The following is a 24,325-nucleotide window of genomic DNA, read 5'->3' on the forward strand; positions in this document are numbered from 1 at the left end:
AAGTTGTCATATACTGCATCAGATACTAATTTCTGTTGCAAAGTAAATTAACAGTTGTACAGCATAAGCATAGCCATATGCCATATCCTCTCCACCTAGTGCAGCAAGACATGCTGGCTGAAGGCAGATCTGCAATCCTAGGCACATAACCTGGGAGCAAGACCCATTGCATGTTGTGAGACTTGCTTCCAAGTCAACACAACAGGCTCATGCTTCAAGAATGCTTGTTGTTTACAGAATCATCCTGTATACAAAGGAAAGCCTTATCATCATAGGAAAGCTATTTTCTGAATGCAAAAATTTTAAGGAGAAATATTCCCCGCGCATGTCAAGGTCTAAACCTTTCAGCATTTTTGTGTGCACTGTAGTCAATTAGTGAAGTTATTTGGTCAAACTTAAATCCATTCTACTTTTACTTTTCCAGTCACAGGAACAGAAGTACCAATTTACACCAGAGTATACCTTACACTGCCATTTCATGTAAGAACCACCCCACAATTTTAAAGGATGAGATGCCCAGACTGTCTTACGATGTATGAAGATATGCTGGCTGTGTTGAACTATTACTCTAACCTGGCATTAAGAAAATAAGATAGAAAAGTGAGGCCAGTGTTTGCCTCTGTAGATAATACAATGCACATGGTTGCATTACATAGGGAGGTGCGAGACCCGATCCCTCAGGCACTGTATAGAGTATATAGTCTGATACAACTAAAAAATAAATAAATGCCCTACTAGGAGGAAGATTGTTTTCCCGCATATAACTGCTGCTATAACTTCTAGAACATTTGCTCTCCAGAAATACATGAAAAACATTTGCCCTACAAATTCTGATATCTCTCCCCTCCCTATTTTGGAGCTTTATATTTTATTGCATTGATAGCCGCCATTCAAATGTTAAGCACATGAAGATGGCCAACCTATTACAGGACTCCCACAGTATGTGGTTCTCTGCACTAAGCACGAATGTCCAAGCTAGGGAAGCCTGTGTGTTTAGTTCTGTGTGAATAGGTTTCCAGCTTCTATGGAAGCTTTTAGGCCTAAATGTCTACATGTTGTAGAGCTCGCCCAGCTCAGATATTCAAGGTTAACTTGTAGATATTAAGAAGCAGGATCAGTAGCACATCCTTGCTGCCCCCTTTAAGGGTCCCTTTCAGTTACCACATAAAGGAGGCTTATGTTGCTTTCCTTTGGAAGACAGAACAATGGCACTGGTTACTGACAGCATTGACAAGTTCCTTTGTTAGAGAGTGATAACATTTAGTAATAGATTTAATGGGAGGCAATGAATTCTCCCTGCAGTAAAATTAAGTTAAGTAAAATAGCATCAACAGCACACACACACCTCAGTCTATGAAATGTTCTTCCATAACACAACTTTTTTAAAAAATATATACTTAATTTTCAGAGGAACAGCATTGCTTCTTCCTATATGACCAAATAGGGTTGCCAGACTCAATAGAGGACAGGACTTCTGTGCCTTTAATTGCCCTGCTCTCTTTTGAGTCTGGAAACCTTAAAGAGAAACCAGCAGACCCTTTGTTTAATTTCCAAGCCAATTGCCTGCTGGTTTCTCTTTAAGGTTTCCAGACACAAAATAGAGCAGGGCAATTAAAGGCACAGAAGTCCTGTCCTCTATTGAGTCTTGCAACCCTATGACCAAATAGTGGTTTTCAGTTATGTCATTTGCTGCCAGTGAAGAAATCAACTGGGTTAAAAAGAACCCCAGCAAAAACATATCCAGCCCTCTTGTAAACTACAGTAGAACTGATTGTAGACTTAATATATTGGCATCCTTAAGTTCATTTAACAGATTGCATGCAAGTATTCTCGAGTAATTCCTAACATAATTTTCTTTATTTTTTTTAATATTTTCTCAAATAGGAACTGATGTTTGCAGGGCTAACACAAAGACAAGTAAAGCTGGTAACTGATGCAACCCTACAAAATTGCTTGACCGAAGAAAGAGGGAGACGAATTAAATCTGGTTGATAATAGTAAGATAACTTATTAATGCCTGTGGCAGTATGAAACCCCTGCTTACTCTCACTATCTAAAGCTTTTTAAAAGAATTCCCTCCTCCAAAAAACCTCTCATTCAGAAGAAATCAGTGCATTAATAATAGCTCCCAATATATTAACAGTTTTTATTTATGCCTTGTGGAGGTCTGGTCACTTTATGAGTAAAAGTTAGTATTGTTTCCTTTTTGATCCAAAAGACCATACAACTAGTTCCACAGGCACAAAGGAGAGTTGTTCTAATGTTTCTCAAGCAACTGCACCACAAATCTGTCTTGAAAGTAAGGGCAGTTTCAGAAACAATTTGTGACATGGATTTAGCGGCTTGGAATTCCAAAGGAATAATGGGAGATTCCATTGGGCATGCCAAGGGTATATACCTAAAGTAGCTCTTTGGATCCTGAAATCTGTATACTTTAAAAAATGCAATACGGCATCAATTGTTCTTGGTCAGGGCTCAGCCTGTGACACAGAACAGGTAAAAATCATAGAAATGTAAAAGATGCGTATATCCCATTGAAATCAATAGGACCCCAAACAAAATCCCATGTGCTTAAGCTACTAAAATCCGTGGATTTTAATGTTATGGTTTCAATGAGACCTAAGCATGTTTAACTTCTGCTGGACTGCAATGAATGTGTTTATGTATAGCCTCACTTAGAGCGACATGCACTGAGCCTCTGAGATCCAGATAAACTCAGTGTTTGCAGATCTATCCTTCTGAAAACAACGTTTCTTAAAAGATTGTTTACTGAAACACTACAAAAGTTGGATGAAAAAACTAAACCCTTGCGGGAAGAAAGAAAACACACAAAAACAAAACACCCCTATACAGTTCTTTTTAAAGTGCACGAAGATAAGTAGAATCTATTTTGAATATCACTACAACTCTTGGAAATGTTAAATTAAATAGACACCTTTTGGCTCTGCTATAGTCCCATCTGCACTATACATTTAAAGCAGTATCAAACCACTTTAGAGAGTCTTAAAGGTAAAGGACCCATGACCATTAGGTCCAGTTATGACCGACTCTGGGCTTGTGGCGCTCATCTCGCGTTGTTGGCCGAGGGAGCCGGCATACAGCTTCCAGGTCATGTGGCCAGCATGACAAAGCCGCTTCTGGCGAACCAGAGCAGCACACGGAAACGCCATTTACCTTCCCGCCGGAGTGGTACCTATTTATCTACTTGCACTTTGACGTGCTTTCGAACTGCTAGGTTGGCAGGAGCTGGGACCGAGCAACGGGAGCTCACCCCGTCACAGGGATTCGAACCGCCGATCTTCTGATTGGCAAGCCCTAGGCTCTGTGGTTTAATCCACAGCGCCACCTGCATCCCTTTAAAGAATCATACCTTCCTTCAATGAATCCTGGGGATTAATGTTGATTAAGGGTGCTGTGAGTTGTTAGGAGATCCCTATTTCCCTCACAGAGATACAATTTCCAGAGTGGTTTAACAATCAACCCCTCTTCCCTGGGAGGTGTGGGAATTGTAACTCTGTGAAAGGAATAGGGATCTCTTAACAACTGTCAGCACCCCTAACAAACTACAGTTCCCAGGATTATTTGGAGGAAGCCATGACTGTTTAAAGTGGTATGATACTGCTGTAAATATATAGTGGATATGTGGCCTATGTTGGCATAAAACAGTAACATCATTTATTTTTTAAAAAAGTAAGTGTTCAGCCCAATGTACCATAAAATAGCAGCATTAAAAACATCTACAATTAAGTGGACCTGCAGTCATGAGCATCAAACTTGAGAAATAATTCAAATAAGTTTCCCTCTCCACTGCAGAAAGCTGTAGGAAGTGGCCACAATCCACAGAAAGCTACACATGTGTGCAAGGGGGAAAACTGCACATAGCAGGAGTTTTCTTTGAGGTTTTCATTGCTGCTGTTGTATCTGCTGAAGGAGGAACCTAAACTGCAGCAGTGGAAGCAGCTGTGGCAAACAGAAATCTCTGTCTGCATTATTCTTCCTTTGTGCACACGGAGCTTTTTGGGTTTGTAGCCAATATCTTCGTTTAGTCATATACGCCAGTAGCAAATATGATCTCTCTCTCTTGAAATTGCACATGGCAGCTGGAATACGTACTAAAGTTACAAACATGGCAGCTAAAGAAGCCACTGTATTTCAATCCACCAAAATGGACGTACATCAGAAAAAGAACAAGTGTCCCTTTGCTGCAAGTTTCACACAACCGACCGGTGCTCCCCACACACATATACTGCGCTAGGCCGGATACGTCTTCTGGTGTGACCAGGTAGCTGTGGCAGAAACTTGAAGTACTTCGGCATCAAGTCTAAGCATGCATCATGAAATTTCTTGATCCTCCAGTAGTAAATCAATGGGTTCAGGGCAGACTTGAGGTAGCAGAGCCAAAGGAGCCAAGCGCTTATCTGAAAGAAGTTGTGCTTCTGATCGAAGTGGCTGTTGAATGTGGCAATAAGGCTGTAGGTGGTGAAGGGCGCCAAGCAGATTATGAAGACAATGAACAAAATCAATATGGTGGTGAAGGCACGAGTTTTAAAGCTCATATCAATGTTCATCTGAAAGGGTCTCTGAAGGCTCATGAGACCAAGTTTGCTAGCTTGGCTGAGGCATATGCTATCTGGGTGGCTGTGGATGCGAACTGCGTTGTGCCGTACAGTGTTGAGGATGCCCATAAAAGAATACAACATCACCAAGAATGGGATAAAAAACGAAATCAGTACCACCAGTATCACATAGGCACGGTAGCCAGGGCTCGTTGTGTAGCCAAACACACACTGAGGTGCTCTGGAAGGTAGCAGGTTGGGGTTTCCCATAGAAAGCGGGAAAGCAACTACGAAGGCTGCAGCCCATGAGACAGCAATGAGGAACTTTGCACGGTATGGATTCAGCTTATCCTGCCTCTGAACTATTATAAGGAACCTGTCAATGCTAATGATAAGCAGAATGGCCACCCCTTCGATGACAAATAGCCAGAAAAACATGGCCGAGACTCTGCAGAAGATATTCCCAAAAACCCACCGGGTCGTGATGACAGTTATCAGAGCAAAAGGCATGTTCAGCACAGCAAGCAACATGTCTGCAAAAGCCAGGCTAGCTAGGAGAATGTTAATAGCCGATCGCATTGCAGTCTTCTGATAGACCATTAGGCAGACGACAAGGTTGCCAAGGAAAGAAACGAGGAGTATAAATATCATGGCAGCAGAAAGAATTACCTGGAGTGGCAGGCTTAAGCTCTTGGAGGCTGATTGCAATGGATGGGCAGTTGTAGTGTTGGTTGTCAGAGTAGTTACCTCAGTGATAACCATGGCACCCAAGTGATATTTCAGTGGCTGTGTTGTGCCACTACGAACCAAGAAGGATGGGGTGGTGATATTTGCGTACATATTTTCATAGACAATAAAAGTTGCATTGAATGTCCCAGAATGAGCAGACGTCAGCATTGCAGAAAAAAACATCACTTCCCACAGAGCAGAATGCAAGGGAGAGATAAAGAGGCTTCAAGGCATTTTAGCATAAAAGGGTGGTGTCATGATCCATGGCCATGCCCCAAACCGTAGTTACAGATCCAGCAGGGGGAAAGTAAAGCTTCACCCTTCATGGCAGTGCTTTGGTCTGAAAAATCAAGCAGGAATTAGAATGTTAGAGGTGAGTATAATGCTGTTGCTTTTGCTTAGTGTTAAAGCATACTGAAGACAAAGTTGGGGTGGGGAAGCATCTACTACAGAAATCAAGGGAGGATGCAATGCTGCGTATGGATATGATCAGAAGAGCTGTATAAGTAGACCCAAGAGTACCAGAAAAAAGTACATAGTAACCTCTCTTTCCTACTGCACTGTCCTGTGAGATTCTGTTTCTGTCAACCTTGGAACAGTTAAGAGTTACAAAGGCACAGTCAGACATAATTTATGAGCAGGAACCCCTTTGCAGCACAACTTTCTTCAGACAAGTTTCTGCTGCGAGTAGGAGATGTTTAGAAAGCCTGTGTGAGTATTAATTCATTTCAGTCTATTCTATTGTGATCTTAACTTTGTAAGTTTTAAATTACAGTTGTAAATTTTTAGTGATCGTTTTATATTCCTTCTTGTAAACTGCCAATAATCAAGTGATATATAAATGTTATAACTAAATAATGTTAACAAAATTTTGGCAAGTCAGTTGAAGTCCAATAGTCATCTCTTTCTCTAGGAACAGGCTATGCTCTTTACGGATGTTGATTGGAGTACCGTATATTCCGGCTTATAACTGGGCGTATAAGATGACCCCCAACTTTTCCAGTTAAAATATAGAGTTTGGGATATACTCATCGTATAAGAAATACGACCTGGCGTATAAGACGACCCCTGACTTTTGAGAAAATTTTCCTGGGTTAAAAAGTAGTCTTATATGCAGAAATATACAGTACTAGAGAAGAGTAACAAATGTGCTTATGCTTCCATTAAGAAGACTTTGGTGTGTGTTTGGTTTTGGTTTTGACAGATTTTCTAGGTATACCAACAGAAGGACAATAAATGTACATGACACTTTAGGGAATCCACTTGATGGTCACCCCTACTCCTCCCTAGATAAGCAGGTAGTGTTGTAGAGTAGAAACAAGGTAGGCCCTTGTGTATTGTGGGGAAAACAGATACTCATGTGGCTTTCAAAGAAAGGTGGTGCATGTATTTATCTACTGTCAAATATACTTCCATTTAGCTGCAATGTAAATGTTAGTAGTAGTCTAATGGGAACATACAAACCACATGAAGGGTAGCTAATTTGATGGTCTACAGCAGGATTGGGGACTTGGCTTGATGTTACAGTGATGCCAAGTGATTTATTTTGCCCACAGGGCTTGTTAGATGCCCCTTTCACAAGTGCTTCCTTGCCCAGCACTTTGCATGCCCTCTTTACAGCTAGGTTGAAGTAAAACCCATTTCCAAAGCCGCAGTTACAAATGACTGTGAGCCGCAATTAACCACTTGCACATATACACACACACCTTTCTATCAGATTTCACCCAGCTTTGATATCAATGCTGATGGGAGTATGTCCTAATGTTAATAATTAACTGTGGCATAAACACCAGGACAATGGCAAGACATCTCTAAACTTTAGTGAGATTTAACAAACCATTTTAGGTATATTTCAACCAAGACTATCCTTTTCTCCCCACCCCACCCCCTGAAAAAAAGCTTAAATATGCAATCTACGATAGCAAGAGAAATGAAATTTGTGCTATTTTTAGTTGCAATGAGTTGCATTAAAAAATCTCTGGCAACGAAGCCCATAAAGGCCTATGACTCAAATAATACAGCAAGAAGCGAGGAAAGACGGTAACAGCAGTAGCCCACAGGGGAGTGATGTAAAAGGTAGCACGACAGGAACAAATAATTCAGGTGAAGAATAAAAGATAACAGAAAACAGGGGAAGCCGTTTCTGCTTATGTGCTTCAGTTCTTTGTAACATATATTGGGCAAGTCAGTAAAAATAACCAGCAGGTTAAGTGAAGAAACTACCGGTAGAGACTTGGCATATATTGCTGAGATTATTCTCAAGGATGTCCCAGTTCAGTGTAGTGTTTGACTTTTGAAGCATAGGTGGTCTGTAAGCTCAACTGAACTAAAGTTCATGTGAATTAATGTAGTAGCACTAGGGGAGGGAGAAGGTCTAGAAATTCACCTCACTCCTGGAGAATGAAGAATCAGTTAGGGCAGGGGTTTCCAAACTGTGGTCCATATACAGTTCATTGCAATTGCTACAACAGGCAGAAAAATGATTAAGTGGTCCTCCAAAACACTCAGCAAATTCCGAGTGGTCCATGGGGGAAATAGTTTTGGTACCAATGACTTAGTGCAGCAGTAAGGAAGAGGGACTTTTTATCACAACTATGCTTTTGCAGTAAAAGCCGCAGTGTGCAAGCATAGCCTTAAAAATGTAGGCCCTATTTCAGCAATGGTACAATGTCCCATAACACATGAATCTGCAGTAAAAATCAAAGTAAAACCTTTACCAAAATCTTCAGTAAAGATGAAGTCGAGTTTCAGCAGAATCCTAATCATGTTTACTCAGAAGTTGGTCCTACTGTATTCTGTGGGACTTACTCCCAGGTAAGCAGGGTCAGGGTTGCAGTCTAAGTGGCAGTCCAAAGACCACCAAGTTGCAGGTATCTAAGGCATTCCCACACATTTCCCCCTATATAATGGCTGGACTTCATTATGATTAGATTCAGATAAAATGAAGGAAGTGATAGCTAGCAACTTGTTTCAACCTGTCAACTTAAAACAATTTGTATGTTCTTTTATACTTCATGAACAAGATGCTGTTTACCTGGGATAAAAAATGTTAATCTGGTGCTGGTTTTTTAAAATTGAGTTGATGGATTGTAAGAGCAGTCAGTTGCACCCTATACCAGGCCTTTCACTGCTATTATTTATGTAACCATAAAAACAAAATTAAATTGGGTACTTAGGAAGGCTCTTATTCAAAGGGGTCATGAAGTTATCTTAGAGGTCCCCGTCCCCCCAGTTTTGTGACCTACGGTAAGTAAATGACATTATTACATACATCCAATATATGAAGGAAGAGATTATATTAAAAAATAAAATAAAATTTTAATGGGAGGAAAACTGCATTCTCAAGGAGATAAACACCATTTGATTTTCTCTTTCAAAAACTTATCAGCTTGGGCAGCTCTTTCATTTGTTTCAGCATTAATTCAATGATTTAAGATTCCCACTGACAGACCAATACTTGTGGCTCAAATGAAGTTAAAGATTGTTGGACAGATGACATGCTGTAATTACCAATAAAGATTTATCATTGCTGTTCTGCTGAACAAAGGCAAGTAAATATCAGCAACAAATTGCAATTGTATCTCACAGACTAGTCCAATGTGCCAATTGAATGAGATATGACTGCTAGCAAGCATTCAGCACTGCCAGAACTTAGATGAGCTTCCCCTACAGCCAACATCTTCAGTAATTCCTAAAGAAGTTGGTTCAATCTATTCTAGTAAGAGCTGTTACCATTAAAAGTCCATCCCCACTGGCTGTTCTTCCAACCCAGATGCTTATGGACAATATCATGAAGGAAGATAATGATCACTACGCTGGTGAAAAAGGTGCTAGCATGTGAAATGGGCTTATGCACTGCTCTAAAGCATTGCCTGCAATCATAGGCTAAATGTTAATAAAACATCAAGACAGCATGTCATATATAGTCATACCTTGGGTTACAGACGCTTCAGGTTGTGTCTTTTCAGATTGCGCACCGTGCTAAACCTGGAAGCACCCAAACGGGTTACTTCCAGGTTTCAGCGCTCGCTAAATTGCGCTTTGCGCATGCACAGAAGTGCCGAATCGTGATGTGCGCGTGCGCAGATGTGGCGCTGCGGGTTGCGAATGCTGCAGGTTGCGAATGTACCTCCCGCACGGATCACGTTCGCAACCCGAGCGTCCACTGTACTTTCTGTACTAGACTCAAACAATTATTCCTATCAGTAGTACTGGAAATATATAATTCACTACTTGTCTTTAAACATCATAGTTTAACGTACAATGTACATCTTCACAAGGCGTTAAGAATCAGAAGTTAAATGGGTCTTAGTGTCAGGTAAGCTATTAAAGGACTGCAGTCTTAGTTGATTCTCAAGCTTTATAGGCAGAGCAAATCAAAGCAAGCCCGGTCATGGGCGTACCCAGCGCAGGGGGGGGGGCAGCTGCCTCCCCTAGAAGCAGGGACGGTGCAGCCGTGCGCGAGAGCGGCGCTGCCGGCGGGGCTGGTGGGCAGAGGCACAGCTCGGTGGAGTGAGAGTTCGGCATTCCGCCCGCTGCACCGCGTCCTCCCTCCAGCTCCCCGTTGCGCCCTCCGGCAAGGCCAAGCACAGCGGGGAACCAGAGAGCGTGACGGGAAGCTGGAGGGCGCGGCGCGGTGGGCGGGAACGCCGAACTTGCGCTCCGCTGGGCTGTGCTCCGCCTCTGCCCACCAGCCCCGCCGGCAGCGCCGCTCTTGCCCACGGCTGCGCGCTCCGCCGGGGTCCTGGCCATAGTGCACTGGGGGCAGCCCAGTGGGCCAGAGCGAGCGCCTTGGCTGCATGCTGTCAGCGGAGCCCCGGCACCTCCGACTGCAAAAAGCTTCACGGTGCCTAGGTGAGACCGGAGTCAATTTCACCTGGGCTCCGTAGCCCTGCCCACATTTCCACTTTGTGGCCCCTCCCATTGGCCCCGCCGTTGCCCCCCTAGTTTTGATCCTGGGTACGCCCCTGAGCCCGGTCCCAACAATCAACCAAATCAGGCATTGGCCAAAGGCCCCAGACCTGAATGCTGGTTGGACGGCACTGATGTCTGTATCATATTCATGGTGGCAACCATTATATGTAGCTACACTGTCTTGGCCTATAGATCTGTGAAATCTACAGTCCAGGTCATAGTGGGACTATAAATATATAAAATGTATAGATTTTATAGATCTATAGTGTGGAACAGTGCAGTTTGGGGGCTGTCACCTGAGAATGCATGTGAGCATTCTCAGAACTGCTGAATTCACACCCGGCAATTCAGCATCGGCATAATGTGGCTATGATCCACAGCCCATTTACTCCAGAGCAGCCAAGTAGGTTCACAGGAAACACCTGCTTGACATGAATAAAAATGCAATCCTCAGAACATATGCTTGGAAGTAAATTCCACAGAATAATGATTTTCAGTCTATGAAAATTCCAGATAAGCAAAAATGAAAAAAATAGAAAAATAAAACTTGGTAGCAGTGCCAGTACTAAGCAATGGGGGGTGGGGAAAACCTCAGCCCCCAAACCCAATGAAGAAAAAAAAACAGCTTTGGTGCAGTTGAAAATACAGGGATCGTGATTCACTTAGCCAACCCCAATAGCAAGGACTTCCACCTTACACGACAGGGCTTTCCCCGCTCTCTTCCCCCCAGCAATTTGTCAAGCTGGGGAGGAGAGGCCGAAGAACCCCAGAACAGAGTGCAGAGGGAGGATAGGGGAGGTCGTTTCACCTGGCAAGCAGCAACCCTCGCTCAGATGAAATGACTGAAAGAGCATGGGGCTGAATGCCACCTCGTGTTAATACCAAAAGCATTTCCCAAATGATTTAAAAGTAAATAAAGTTAGCTCTTGAGCAGAATAGGAGTTAACATAAAAAATAAAACTGTAACAAAAGGCCAGGCTTTCTTCCTGGTACTGTATGCAACTTCCCTGCTTAAAGGCCTTCTTCAACTATATTCCCCAAAGAGGCATCGAGTCGTTTTGCTTTGCCCCTGCATATACAAGGAATCATCTGAGAAGGAAGAAACACCTTTTGAATAGCAAAGGTAGGCATGTTGGCTTACAGGAAAGATTCCCATAAGCCACATTGGCCCAAGCTCAAACGCTGGCACACTATTTTGAGGAAATATTTGCCTGATAATCAACCCAAAATGACACAAAATAGTGCGCAAGCTTTTTAAGCTCTAGAACATTTCATCAAGCTTGGTGGTAAACCAAGCAAGGGAGACAAATGTCAGTTGACAATGAACTCACGTAATCTGCATTTAGTCAGCCTGAAGATGGAACCTGGGAGAAAGTAGCAGAAATACATATTAGGCTCTCTTAGGTGCTAAACAGGTTTCAGATTGTGTCTAAGACTGCTGGGAGCAAAAAATATGCAATGGTTGAGCCCTCCTTTTTTTAAAAAAATGTATAATTTAGCTGTTACCCATCCTTTGGCAAGACACAAAGTTTCCTTGAGCAAGTCGCTATCTTCCAACGTTGCTAAACAGATCCAAACGTCACTTGTATTTTCAAGATGAATTAAATTGTGTTAACATTCTGACTATCACTGCTCTTCAACTCAACACTCAAGTCCTGAGAAACATTTAACTGGAACCAGTATCACTGCTTAAGTTAATCAGGTGATGGACCACATTTGTACCTAGATGAAGCCAACCACTGGAGTGCCCTTCAAACTGCTGTAGACTTCTCACTTTTTGTGATACAGGGAAAGCATGCAGAGTCCATTGTATACATTAATGAGCAATAAAAATTAACATGGTATTTTCAAAAAGTCAGGAAATTAGTATTTCATTCTTCTTTTTTAACTATCTGCATGAACCTAAAATACCAGTTCCAAACAGCATGATGTTCTGTGGACAGTCTGCTGCCACTTCATTTCCAAGTCTGTTTCCTTAGCAACACTTTAATCCATCTGGCTACAGGCTTCTAAGTTTTACAACCATGTTCCTATCTACACCAGAAATAGACTACAAAGGAATTTATACTACCACTCATGCAAAGTCACTAACGTAATTAATCACGCTAATAAAACAAATAGTGTGGCTAGCTATAAATAATTGGGGAGAGAGCCTGGATTTTTTTTAGATATAAAATGCTTATTATGATCAGTCCACAACTGAAATATCAACTGAAATATCAAATAGCTACCAGTTTAGTATTTTGCACACCCGTCTCTGCCAGACACGCACACTAGGCAACAGACACACTAATCAGCAAAAGATTTGGAGGTGTCTGCCCTCAGTTTGATGTAGAAAAAAGGTTACAATAATGCAATTTAACAAAGCAAAACTTTTGAAACTCTTTCCCACTTGTTTCAATGGGCTACGATTGGACAAGTTGCTCGGCAAATGAGGAATTAAGTGCATTACACAGAACAAATGCTCTCCAGGTCATACTTGGGATAAAATGGACTAATTAGGCTTGCACAAGGGTCTGTTTTCTTTGAACAAGTCTGTCATAACCTGCTTTTGAAACTCCCTCAGTTTCAAAAGCAGTTGGCCATGTAGTATGGAGGCTGCCACGTAAAGAAAAAGGAGTCTCAAATCTCTTGGTCTCAGAGTCTTAGTTTCACTGTTATTTCAGATTTGGATCTGTACAGCTCTCCCACACACGTTCCCACTTTCCATGTGTGTTTATCTGCTTTCAGCTCCTTCGTTTCTCTCCAGCATTCCTCATTTATGCCATCTGTAGCTGTGCTTGGCACAGTCAGGACAGATACTGCTATCAGCCACACACACAAAATGCCCAACCCGACCATTATACCCTTCTCTGAATCCAGTTGCTTTTGCAGGCTCTTCTCCTTTTCTATGCCATCTTCTGTCACTTTCCTTGCCCTGGCCCAGAGACAGGGAGCATGTGGTCCTTGGCTTTCATGCAGACTTGGGTGGGAATAGCACCCAGAGGAAAGGATGGGGAAACCAGGAGAGCAAAATCAGAAACGGAGAGGTGCAGGGAGGGGGAGAGCCAACACAAGTGATCAGCTCAGATTTCTGGCAACAATAATCTGTTCCTAATGAAACTAAGAGGGAAAGTGAAAAGGGTTTGGCAGAGAGGGTTAAAAGAATCCTTCCCTTTGGTGGCATGCAACCCCTGAATAATAATTTTCCCCTAGCAAATCCAGCCCTTGACAGGAAAGAGCTCCCTGGCTCTCCCTAGAACACCTTCACTTTTTATTTACATTTATTGTCTACTTCCTTTAAGTTCATATAACCAAATGCACTTCCTTTTCACCTGCTTCATTCCAGACCAGACCAGGTATTGAAACCCATCATTCCTATGCTCATTTGTGGTGGTTATCATGTTCTTAATAGATCTTACGCTTTGCACCTCAGGAATCTACCTTCTAAATTCTGTGATAATCTGGCACTGTAAAATTTCCCTATGTTATCCCATTTTTATCGTGTTCATGTGGGTGGAGCTTTGACTGACCCCTTATGTCCTGGCTGGTGTAGATGTCAGAAGGTCTGACTATCAAGCTTTTATTTTTCAATAGTTGTGATTTAAAATGCAATGCGAATAAATCCCTCACCTGCACTTTACAGCATTCCAAATGCTAGACTTCGCCTTTACATTTCAGTGTGGATTTCATTCTCCTTTTCTTTTAGTGACATTTCTGTCACTGGAAAATTGTCACTCCACATCCAGTACTAGTTATGATTGCAGAAGCAGTAGCAGCAGAATGTGGATATGGATATTGAAACACACTTTCAAACACTCAGGCTGAAAGCAATTTAGTTAGTAGCAGGATGCAAATACGTTTGCCTCTGAGTGTCCTTACTTAATCTGCATTGCTCATTGTAGCCTATTCCCAATTTTTTATCTTAAGACAAGAAAAACCAGTGTAAGTACACATTCAGCATTTTAGATGATATCCAACATTTTTGCTTCATGAAAGTGCTTCTACTCACAGAAGCACCCAGTTTGTGAACCTAACCCTCATTCCGTGGAAGGAAGCCCCCTCCATTCAGGAAGGGGAAATCCTAGGTGTCGCCTAACACTTAGAAATCACACCATAATGCTGCATAACCTTAATGCAACATTAAATAAAATATAGAAAGCTCTGTGACAAATAATAAAAAAGCATAGGAGTCAGGAAGGAAAACAATAAACTGGGAGATGGTGCTTAAAAGGTTTACTAGAGCCATTATCTCAAGCAATGGAAAAAAATATGGAAGCAAATTTTGAAAGCTATTTGACAATGTAAGGAATCGTCATTGGCTAGGATTATTCAGAGCCTCTGGGCAGAGGGCAAGAAAGTTCCACACCATCACCATAGGTTCAGGATGGTGCGGGAGCTTGCTCTATAGCACACACTGTGAGTCAGCTGCAGAAAATTGTAACTAAACATGCCAGTCATAGTGTTCCAAACTAACAGCAGTGATTGGAAAATCCATACTGGCTCTCGTTTAAGACATCTGTAAGTGAGCCCACACCATCTTTCATGATGAGATAAGTGTGTGTTTGTGTGATCTGATCATCATCCTATAGGTGCAGGTGCATAGTCTCAGCTTCAGATGGTTTAAGCAAGCATGAGAGAAGGTACAACTCACCTGTGCTCCTTTCTAACACTTCCTTTGACTGCCTGAAGCTACTCAGAGTACATTTTTGGGCAGTAAATCTTATAGCATAAAACATGTTAGCAAAGCTAACCAGCATATTCTGCATAAGGGTGCTAAAATAGTATTTGGGTAGAGCTGGTGATAAGCCTTTGTTCCACAAAAAAGCTGGAGCTAACCTACTCTTGATTGCTATTGTGCCATTTTTGTAAAACACACAAAATCTAAAATTGGCTAAAGATAATTTCATGGAAGAGTAGCTCACAACTTATTTGTTCTTGCAGAAGTATTTTAAACTATTCAGCTACATTAAGGGATTTAGTACCATTTAGGATAATTTACAATTTATTTCAATTATAAGTTACTGAGAAACTCTCTAGACAAAAAGCTTATTGCATAGTAAAATTGCTCCTAGACTGCACCATTGCAGGCTGCAGGAGGTGGCTGCAAGATTAGACACTCCTCCAAAACATAAAAATAAATGTCATATGAACACTAGACTGGTTCTTTTACTAAAGTTGTTATCATGGATCATAGAATTGTAGAGCTGGGAGCGACCCCAAGGGTCATCTAGTTCAATCTCCTGCAATGCAGGAATCTCAGTTTAAGCATCAATAGCAGATGATCGTCCAACCTCTGCTTCGAAACCTCCAAGGAAGGAGAGTCCACCACCTTCTGGAGTCTGTTCCACTGTCAAATAAGCTCTTAGAATCATAAAGTCATTCCTGATGTTTTGTCAGAATCTCCTTCCTTGTAACTTGAAGCCATTGGTTCAGGTCCTTACCCTCCAGTGCAGGAGAAAGCAAGCTTGCTCTAAGAGGCAAAAATGAAGGATCTGGAATCCCGTTCCACATCATAGCAGTTTTGTGGCTGAATTACTAAGCTCCATGCTAAAAGCACTAGTAATATTATAACTTCACAGCATAGTATCCATTTCAAAAGCCAAACGGAATCATGAAGTCTTTTTCTACTGAGTCGGTATTAGATTTCCTACTCCTTAAGAAGCAACTCTCATCTCTCCTGCCCCACCAGAAAAAAAAATTACCCCTGCAGCTGTATAGTTTTCAAACCCAGCATAGGAACAAAATCTATTCCTTCTTCCCAGGTTCAGCCATCCCATGCTTGAACCGATGCGTCAAAAAGCCACAGATTCTTAGGCAGCACAAAGTTCTAGAACACAATTGGAGCAGAGAAGAATTAAGCCTTAAACCAAAAAGGTTGCATTAATAAGGTCATAGAGGTGAATCAATAATTCACCCAAGCATATGGTACAGTCCTCTGCTGTATTATGTAACCTCAGAATCCAAGTGCTGTAAATAACCTTTTTTTAAAAAAAAAGCACCCACACTTCGAAATCTAAAATGTCAAGGAGAATGCATTTTAATTTGTTGGCCCACATTTTAGGACTGGAGTGCTAAATTCTGTTATGTGTAAACCTTGCCGATTCCAGTATAATTTAATATACATATAATGAGATTCAGGCTTGCAGCCCAAGTGTGCTTTATCTTTAAGACTTCTGGATGGTTAATTATTCTGCATTTCACAAATCAAGCTGCCAGCTATACAGTCCATAACAGGAAGTCTGGAAAGGTTATAAACTTTATTAACTTAAAAGACCTGAGGGCCTCTTAAGCCATTGAGAGTTTCACCTTAATTCCATAGACTAAAAGACAACTACCTTGTTTAAAAAAACATTTATCCACTGATGAATGCTAAAATTTGGCCACTGTACGAAATAAGCAGGTTAATGGACACAAGTTTGAATACTCATGGTACTCAACACTTGAATCTCTGAATATGCACTTGTTAACAGCCAAAGTACTGGCAAAGAGTGTAGTCGTCCTGGAAGTTCTCCTGCACAAGCTAAATAAACTCAAAATAAATGAGTGTTGCGCAAGGGTCTCCTTTTTGAGAATGAAAGTGAATGTTTGGCCCATATACAGAAGCTACTAAGACAAGCACCGGGGATGTTTCCAAGATAAAAGGTTGTGGGTGAAAATTTGGTAGTTTTGAGAAAATCTGCATATTACTGTTCAGACAACTGCTGAGTTGAATACTCAGCATATTGCTTTTAGATGTTAGCGCCTAAGGCTGTTGGACTCTAACTCCAACAATGCCAGCCCACTTGCCAAAAAGTCAGGGTGATGCAAGTTAGAGTCCAAGAATGCCAGGAGGCCATGGGTTCCCATTTCTGGTTTAAATGTTGCCCGAAATGTTTTTGTGCATCTCCTGTGTGTGTAAGCTTCCTCTTTTTTGGTATTGGGAAACCAAGAGTTTATTTTTATTTTATTGCAGCGACACAGCCCCAAAGTGGGGGCAAAGTTATGACTACCTTACATATATCTGTACGAGGTGAGGGATCCTATAATTTTCAGGAGAAAATAGTGATGAAAAGCAAATGGCTTGTTAAACACTAGCAAGGAATATACTTTGAGACTCGTAGCCAGACTTATTGTAGGAATGTTTGCACTTCTTTACCGAAGTATAAACTCTCATGGAAAAGAGATCCCTAGAAAATTACAGGACTCATTTATTGTAGATCTATATCTCTTTCATGTTCTGTGCTGACTCCCACCCAAACCACTGACCAGCACAGATGTGCTTAACTTTAATTTTGTGACAGTGCCATAAGCCCCCAGGCCATTCTTTGAATGCTAACTCTGGACAGACTACAGATTGATGTGCAGAATTCTGATTTCTGAAAAGCCACTGATTTGGTCATACCCATACATCACAACATTGCTACAGTCAGTAAACGCACCATTGATATAGTGCAGCTCATCTGAACCCCAATTGCATTCTTTTGATCAGCAGAGAGGCTAAAGTGGAGCATTAACAAAGACAATACTTAAGCAACAACAGTTCTTCTACTTCTCCGAACTGAACAATGGGAAACCTGGGATATTTATGTCCATGTTATATACAGTATTGACAAATCATTTACTGCAGTAAAAGTATATGGACTGAAATCTTAGCCACAGTTTTTAGTTTAAGATTGCTAGTTCATGGGATCTTTACCTAAGGCTACTCTAATAGCACAGTAACACAGACTGGGATCATGCTAGCCCTGTCCTTCTACCAGTTAAAATTAACCGTTTTAATACTGCATCATCAAGTCAGAAACAACTCACTGAACAACCTACAATGAAGTCATGGCAACTGGGACAAGCATTCAGCTGAACTAGATCTTCATATCTCAATCCAAAACACCTCACATGGGAGTAAGGTCCCACTTAAGATTTCAGATTCTTGCTCACGTTGCTAAAATAACCGTGATATATAAAAGTGCTACTGAATGATTTAAAGAAGTAACATTTCCAAATTTAACAATGTTCTACTGGCACTTGTACATAGGATGAAATGCTGTCATGCACTTTAGTAACTTGCCCATCTGTCCAGTGCCGGAGGAACCGCCCGGTGACAAATGTGTGACATCCGTATGGACTGTGCATGTGTAGCATCCCATACAGGGTGCACGCGCGTGGCAGCCCATACGGTCGCCATGCAAGAGGCAGCCCATATAGATGGCGCACAAGAGCAGCAGCCCGTACGGACGCCGCGAGAGCAGCGCCCGTACTGACTGTGCGTGCCCTCGGCCGCTCTACAGCTGGGAGGAGGCAGGGGGCATCTTGTCACACACACACACACACACAAACCCGGGGTGGCCCACCCCCTCCGCCTCCCACTTCGTACGCCCCTGCATCTCTCAGAGCAACAAGCATTATTTGGAATGTGTGCAACAGGGAAAGATATATTATGCTGTAGGGACACTACATGGCTTTTCAAAGTAACGTTGGAAATATCTATCTCATTTATTAAAGAGAGATCCAGACACAGCCTCCCCAATCTATGAAAAAAAAAGGCTGTAATTCCATAGCTATTTGTTTGGAAGTAATCCCATCCAGAGAGCACTTCAAAAGTGGTTTTAATGCAGTAATCTACACTATATCAGTGCCTTATTCTCTCTTTACTACGGTACACAAGTTTGTCATGAACTCTGCAGCCTGGAAACTTAAGAAAACAATTTTAAAAAAGTTGAAGAGAATAACCTTTCCACATTCCTCTTGGGAATGCACACTGCAGTCTTCAGGACAAAGCAATCCACAAGGCCTAGTGCAGCCTAGCAGCCACACAGGCATCCTACCAAGTGCTTGATAAAACCCACCATGTTTTGTTGCCTCCCTGAGGTCACATGGCTAGTAAGCTGCACCTGATTTGGTGAGTTAGAAACTCTGGTGGGATGCTTTAAATTAAAATACAGTTCTGCAAAAAGTAATATTGTCACAAGTTGCAAGCTTTCACAAGTTGCCTTTTATTTATCTCCATGTAGTATCTCAGTACTAAGAATGCGAGTAAACTCTTTTCCTAAAAGTTATTACCCATACAAAAGCATTAAGGCAGAAAAGGTATACTATACAGAGCTCACTAGTTTGCCTAATCAAAGAGCCTACCTGTTAAATGTAGCCTTAGTCGTTGCAGAATTTACAGCATTAGTAAGCTGCAGTAGAATTTCAACTCTCCAAGGATGAATTCAGGCAGAAACATGCTCTAAGAAATAACTAACGTACAGGTGGTGAAATGCAAGTAGTGTACATTTGAACTCCATTCATTCTGGCATCACAAACCACTCTGGCACCAGAAAAGAGCTTTGCAATAAGGAAATATAGAACAATTCAAATGTCCTAATATTACATACAGTAGCATGGACACCAGCTAGAGCTACACTGCAAGACATACTTCCAGGAAACATACATCCCATGGGTCTAAATAGGGCTCGCAAGTAAACATTCATGAGGTTAGACTGAAGCACATCAAATTCTATGTCCTGTTGAATTCAGCTGAAGTACCCTGGTTCTGAAGTTACCAGCAAATCAACCATTTACATTTTAGCTGTGAATTTACTTTCCCTTACAAGATGGCAGGGAGCCTTCACCACCTACCTGAATTACAGCACTCCTAAAATATACATATTTCACCCGTATAAGCAGTTGCCAACCCCCCCTCACATTTACCGACAAATGACTACAAAAACAGACCCCTTTCAATAATCAGATTGCATGGCCATAATCTAGAAAGACAACCCAGAATTAACTGTCAGAAACTGAAAGGGAGAAAAACAAGATCAACTTAACACATATTAATGTCCATACATGCATAACCTCAGTGAGACTTACTCCCAGGTTACACACTTACACTGGAGTAATTCCCACTGAACACTGTTCAATAAAAAAACCCTGCTCCTTATTTATTGTACCGGTAGCTGCCCAAAGAACTTCAGGTTATGGTGCAACATACATACCGGTATGCTGTATGTGTGTGTAATATAATATAATATAAAACTGTTCTGTTATAGCTCTTTTTAACAGCTTTTTAAAATGTGGTTAAGGGACCTCATCTGTTCAGAAGTGAAGGACTTCCTCTCCTTTTAACCAGGATTCAATATTTCACCACTTCAGGAAAGCCAGCATAAGTATGTGAAGTTTGAAAGCCCTTATTAACCCACCACATACAGTAAGTTTGTATTTCACTTCTAAATACCTTGGTTCTGTAATCAGAATACCAACATGGAGGACACACTGGGGGGGGGGGTTGTGTAGTTTAAATCTGAATCATGCAATTTCCTACCACTCTGGTTCTAATAACTCTGACTGTAGCAACAGAAGATAGTAAAAGTGTATTAAGGAACAACTACTATGCCCAAATGACTTCTAGAATAGAACTTAAACACACCAATTCTTTAATCACTGCCAAGGATGTTGCAGTTGCCCTTGGAGTTTTAGGCAGAGTTTAATTTGAGACAGGGAGGGTTTAGCAGGAATTAATTAATTAACGGCCAAAGCTGAAGTCTGAGGCGTCAGTCCTCAATACATCTAGGATTTACTGCAGACCTCTAATTTTATAAATTAAGGCAATGGAATCCCATCTGGTCCTAATTTGGGTTCCTGGTTTTTAAAAAGTGCTCTGGCACCTTGCAAAACAACATGCATTCATCCATATAGCACCACACACACACACACACACACACACACACACACACACACACACACACACATAGGAGCCAACTCCTAAGGGCTGAGATCTCTTCACGCACCGCCCCCCCAATAAAATATTAGAGGGGGCCACCACCACCCCAAGTTGATGGGCATTGCCATTCAACCGGTGTGCATGCACCACGTCTTGTAATTATGCAAAGCAGGGCTTACCCCCCCCCCAACACACAAATTCTATTCAAGTTGGCACCCTGTGTGTGCATACACACACACTGGTAAATCCAACGGTCCCTTCATTTCACACTCACCATCACCAACGTGCATCCCCATCTCTACTCCCCCCCCTCTCAGGAATGCACTGAAAGAGCTGCGGGGAGAGATCCACCCTTTAAGGTGATGAAGGAGTATCTAGATCACATCCAACCTCCCCTCCACTACCCCCTAGCAGCATGTGCTCTTAGAGATGAAGTCGGGAGCGAGGAGGGGGAGGAGGACTAGATCCCAAGTCCGGCATCTCCAGAGGCTCTCCGAATCGCGGCGAGGTTTCGCAGCCTTGAGCCCCTCGCACTCGCTCCGTTTGCAGCCCCACTCCAGGGAGCCACACGCGGCTCCATCTGCTCCTGCCCATCCAACCTCCTCCTCCTCTTCCCTCTGAGATTTAACCTCACCTCAAAACAACAATAACAAGCCCCGGTCCTGGGCAGGCGGACGCACGAGTCGAGGGCTGCCTCCGGGAACTTTCCTGGCGGACGACAAAGGTGTCGGCGGCTGCGGCACTTCGCCTCTGCCCCAAAGTGGAGAGAAGAACAAAAGCTTCCAAGCCTCGGGGAGGAGGAGACGGCCAAGGCAGCAAGTGAGGAGCATCGCCTGCAAGCTGAAGCGGGGTCTCCCTCTCTCTCTCTCTCTCTCTCTCTCTGGCTGGCTTTACCCCTCAGCCCAGCCCGCCTTTCCCCCCACTCCCATCCACCCACGCAGCCGCCGACCCCATCTCAGCGCAGCCGCCCCATTCGCTCCGCGAGCCTATCCGGCCGAGACAGCTGCTCGCGGAAGGCAGAAGGAACCTGCCCGCTCCCCCGCCCGCCCCAGCCTCGCTCCTGGGCGAGATGAACGAGCCGCCGGCGTCGCCAGCTCCCGGGGAGGAGCCAAGGGCCCGGGTGGGCGGAGGCTGGCGGGGCGCTCGAGCGTCGCGCGCAAGCGAGCCGGCGCTCTTTGGCTCTCTCTCTCTCTCCGAGGGGAGCGAGCGTCTTCTCTGGACGGCGCGAGGCTCTTTCCGAGGCGTGCGGGCCTCTTCTTGCCGCAGCTGTAAAAGCTGCCTCTGGCGCAGAAGAGCGGCCGGCTCGGTGTCGCGAGAAGCGGAGCCGGAGCCCCGCTGGCTTTTTCTGCCGTGGAGGGGAGGGGGAAGGAAGGTGCCCAAGAGAGAACAGCCATCGGAAGGAAGGAAGGACGACGAAGGGTCTCTTGCCTGTCGGCAGCCAGAGAAACCCCAAGCGTGGTGGAGGCTCCCACCTGACTGCTGGGGCCTGGGGTGGTTTCTATCATGGCTTAGCGAACAAAACAAAACAAAAAAACCAGCCAGTGTTTTTGGAAGTACATAAACGTTTTTTTAAAAAGTTGTTAATTGTAATTTTCTCGCTCAGAAGAACTGGCCTTATGGTCATAGCTTTGCCCACTAACCCAGTAGCGATATGGCCAAGATAGGAAGGGATCTCAGTATCTCAGTTGTGAGTTAAAAATAGGGCATGGTAGCAGGAGTGCCTACTTGGCCCTGTGATTGCAGTGTGCATGGCCCTGGCACCAAAATTTGTGGGTGTCCGGCCCCTTCATGGGGAATTTTGTGGGTGCTCCCAGGCCCCTAGAGAGTTGGCATCTATGCATGGTAGTAAAGGGACACACAACCCAGACAGGGCCGCAGAATCACAGAAGCATAGAATTGGAAAGTTGGAAGCAGGGGTGCCAACTTGAATAAAATATTGATCACAAGATGTGGCTGCCACCCAATATTTGAATGGCAGTGCTTATCAATTGGGGTGGGGGGCTGGCGACGGGACATTGGCCCCTAGAAGTTGGCTCCTATGGTTGGAAGGGGATCATCAAGTCCAACTCGCTGCAATGCAGGAATCTTTTGCCCAACACAGGGCTCAAACCCATGACCCATTAGATCAAGAGTCTCATGCTCTACCTACTGTGCTATTCTGATGGCTTTCAGATATCCTTTAATAATACTGACTGGTGTTAAAATAATGCAGTGTGTTCTGCAGTGTGCTCAGTAGCCCTACTCTCTGCACGATGTGGTGTTGCAATATAGATTTAATTCCACTTCTCCAGCCGCTTCTCTTCAAAGCAGTGGTTCTAGAACTATGCTTTGTTGCCCATGGACATTTATAGATCACGGCCTTTCATTTTTAGTTTTTCCCTGTTCCCTGAACATAATGTATTAATATAAGGTTATGCTTATTATGGCATAAAACAACTGCCCAATGATATTGTTGCATCATGCAACAGTATTAGGAAGAGCTTGCCAGCAGACAGGGTAGCCCAACACATGTTTAGCTGCTGCTTCTCTTCTTTTGTGATCACCCAAAGTAAGATTGTCTTCTACGAACATGGTCTTAACAGTGAGTCTGTAAGTGACTGTGTAGGTCAATTCTGAATCCACACGTCTTTCCACAGTGGGGACATAGGTTTCCGGCTGGAAGTTGATCACAGTGAGGGTTTGCCAAACGTGCTTTCCTCTTAGCACATTTCTCCCTTTTGTCCTGAGTTTGAGCATCTTCAAAGTCCATGACATCTTTGCTAAAGACTGTTCTCCAATTGGAGCGCTCGCAGGCCAGTGTTTCCCAGTTGTCAGTGTTTATACTACATTTTTTTTAGATTTCCCTTCAGAAAGTTTTTAAACCTCTTTTTGTTGACCACCAGTGTTACACTTTCCATTTTTAAGTTTGGAATAGAGTAGTTGCTTTGGAAGACAATAATCAAGCATCCGAACAACATGACCAGTCCAACAAAGTTGATGTTGAAAAATCATTGCTTTGACACTGGTAATCTTTGCTTCTTCCAGTACACTGGCATTAGTTCGCCTTTCTTCCCAAGTGATGTGTAAAGTTTTTCAGAGACATTGTTGATGGAATATTTCAAGGAATTGGAAATGGCTTTTATAAGTGGTTCATGTTTCACAAGCATACAATAAGGTTAGTAGCATAATAGCTTTGTAAACAAGCATTTTGTTTCCCCTGTGAATGTTCCGGTCCTCAAACACTCTGCACTTCAGTCGGGAGAAAGCTGCACTTGCAGAGCTCAGGCGATGATGAATTTTGGCATCATTGTTGGCCCTTGTGGAAAGATAACTGCCCAGGTAGGAGAAGTGATCAACACTTTCCAAAGGTACACCATTGAGTTGGATTTGTGGTGCTGCAGAGGGGTTATTTTGTGCTTGTTTTTTTGGGTGTTGTGTGATAGGCCAAGCTTTTCATAAATTTCTGTGAAGTTATTTAGGATGG

At 42.9% G+C, this 24,325-nt stretch overlaps 1 protein-coding gene across 1 annotated transcript; it reads right to left on the reverse strand.

Annotated features, from left to right (window-relative positions):
• Nucleotides 1-1,592: 1,592 nt before the first annotated feature.
• GPR63 (G protein-coupled receptor 63) lies at nt 1,593-21,903 on the reverse strand. Its single transcript, XM_035109359.2, has 2 exons — nt 21,497-21,903; nt 1,593-5,625 (listed from the first exon to the last, which is right to left on the reverse strand). The coding sequence occupies exon 2, from the start codon at nt 5,466-5,468 to the stop codon at nt 4,212-4,214; it is 1,257 nt and encodes a 418-aa protein (XP_034965250.1). The 5' UTR covers nt 5,469-5,625; nt 21,497-21,903; the 3' UTR covers nt 1,593-4,211.
• Between the last annotated feature and the right edge of the window lie 2,422 nt (nt 21,904-24,325).

The sequence above is a fragment of the Zootoca vivipara genome, chromosome 3 (genome assembly GCF_963506605.1).
Source record: "Zootoca vivipara chromosome 3, rZooViv1.1, whole genome shotgun sequence".
Taxonomy (NCBI): Eukaryota; Metazoa; Chordata; class Lepidosauria; order Squamata; family Lacertidae; genus Zootoca; species Zootoca vivipara.

Bases quoted from the DNA above. Each gene is read 5' to 3' on its own strand.
- GPR63 (XM_035109359.2), bottom strand. From the start codon at position 5,468: ATGTTTTTTTCTGCAATGCTGACGTCTGCTCATTCTGGGACATTCAAT.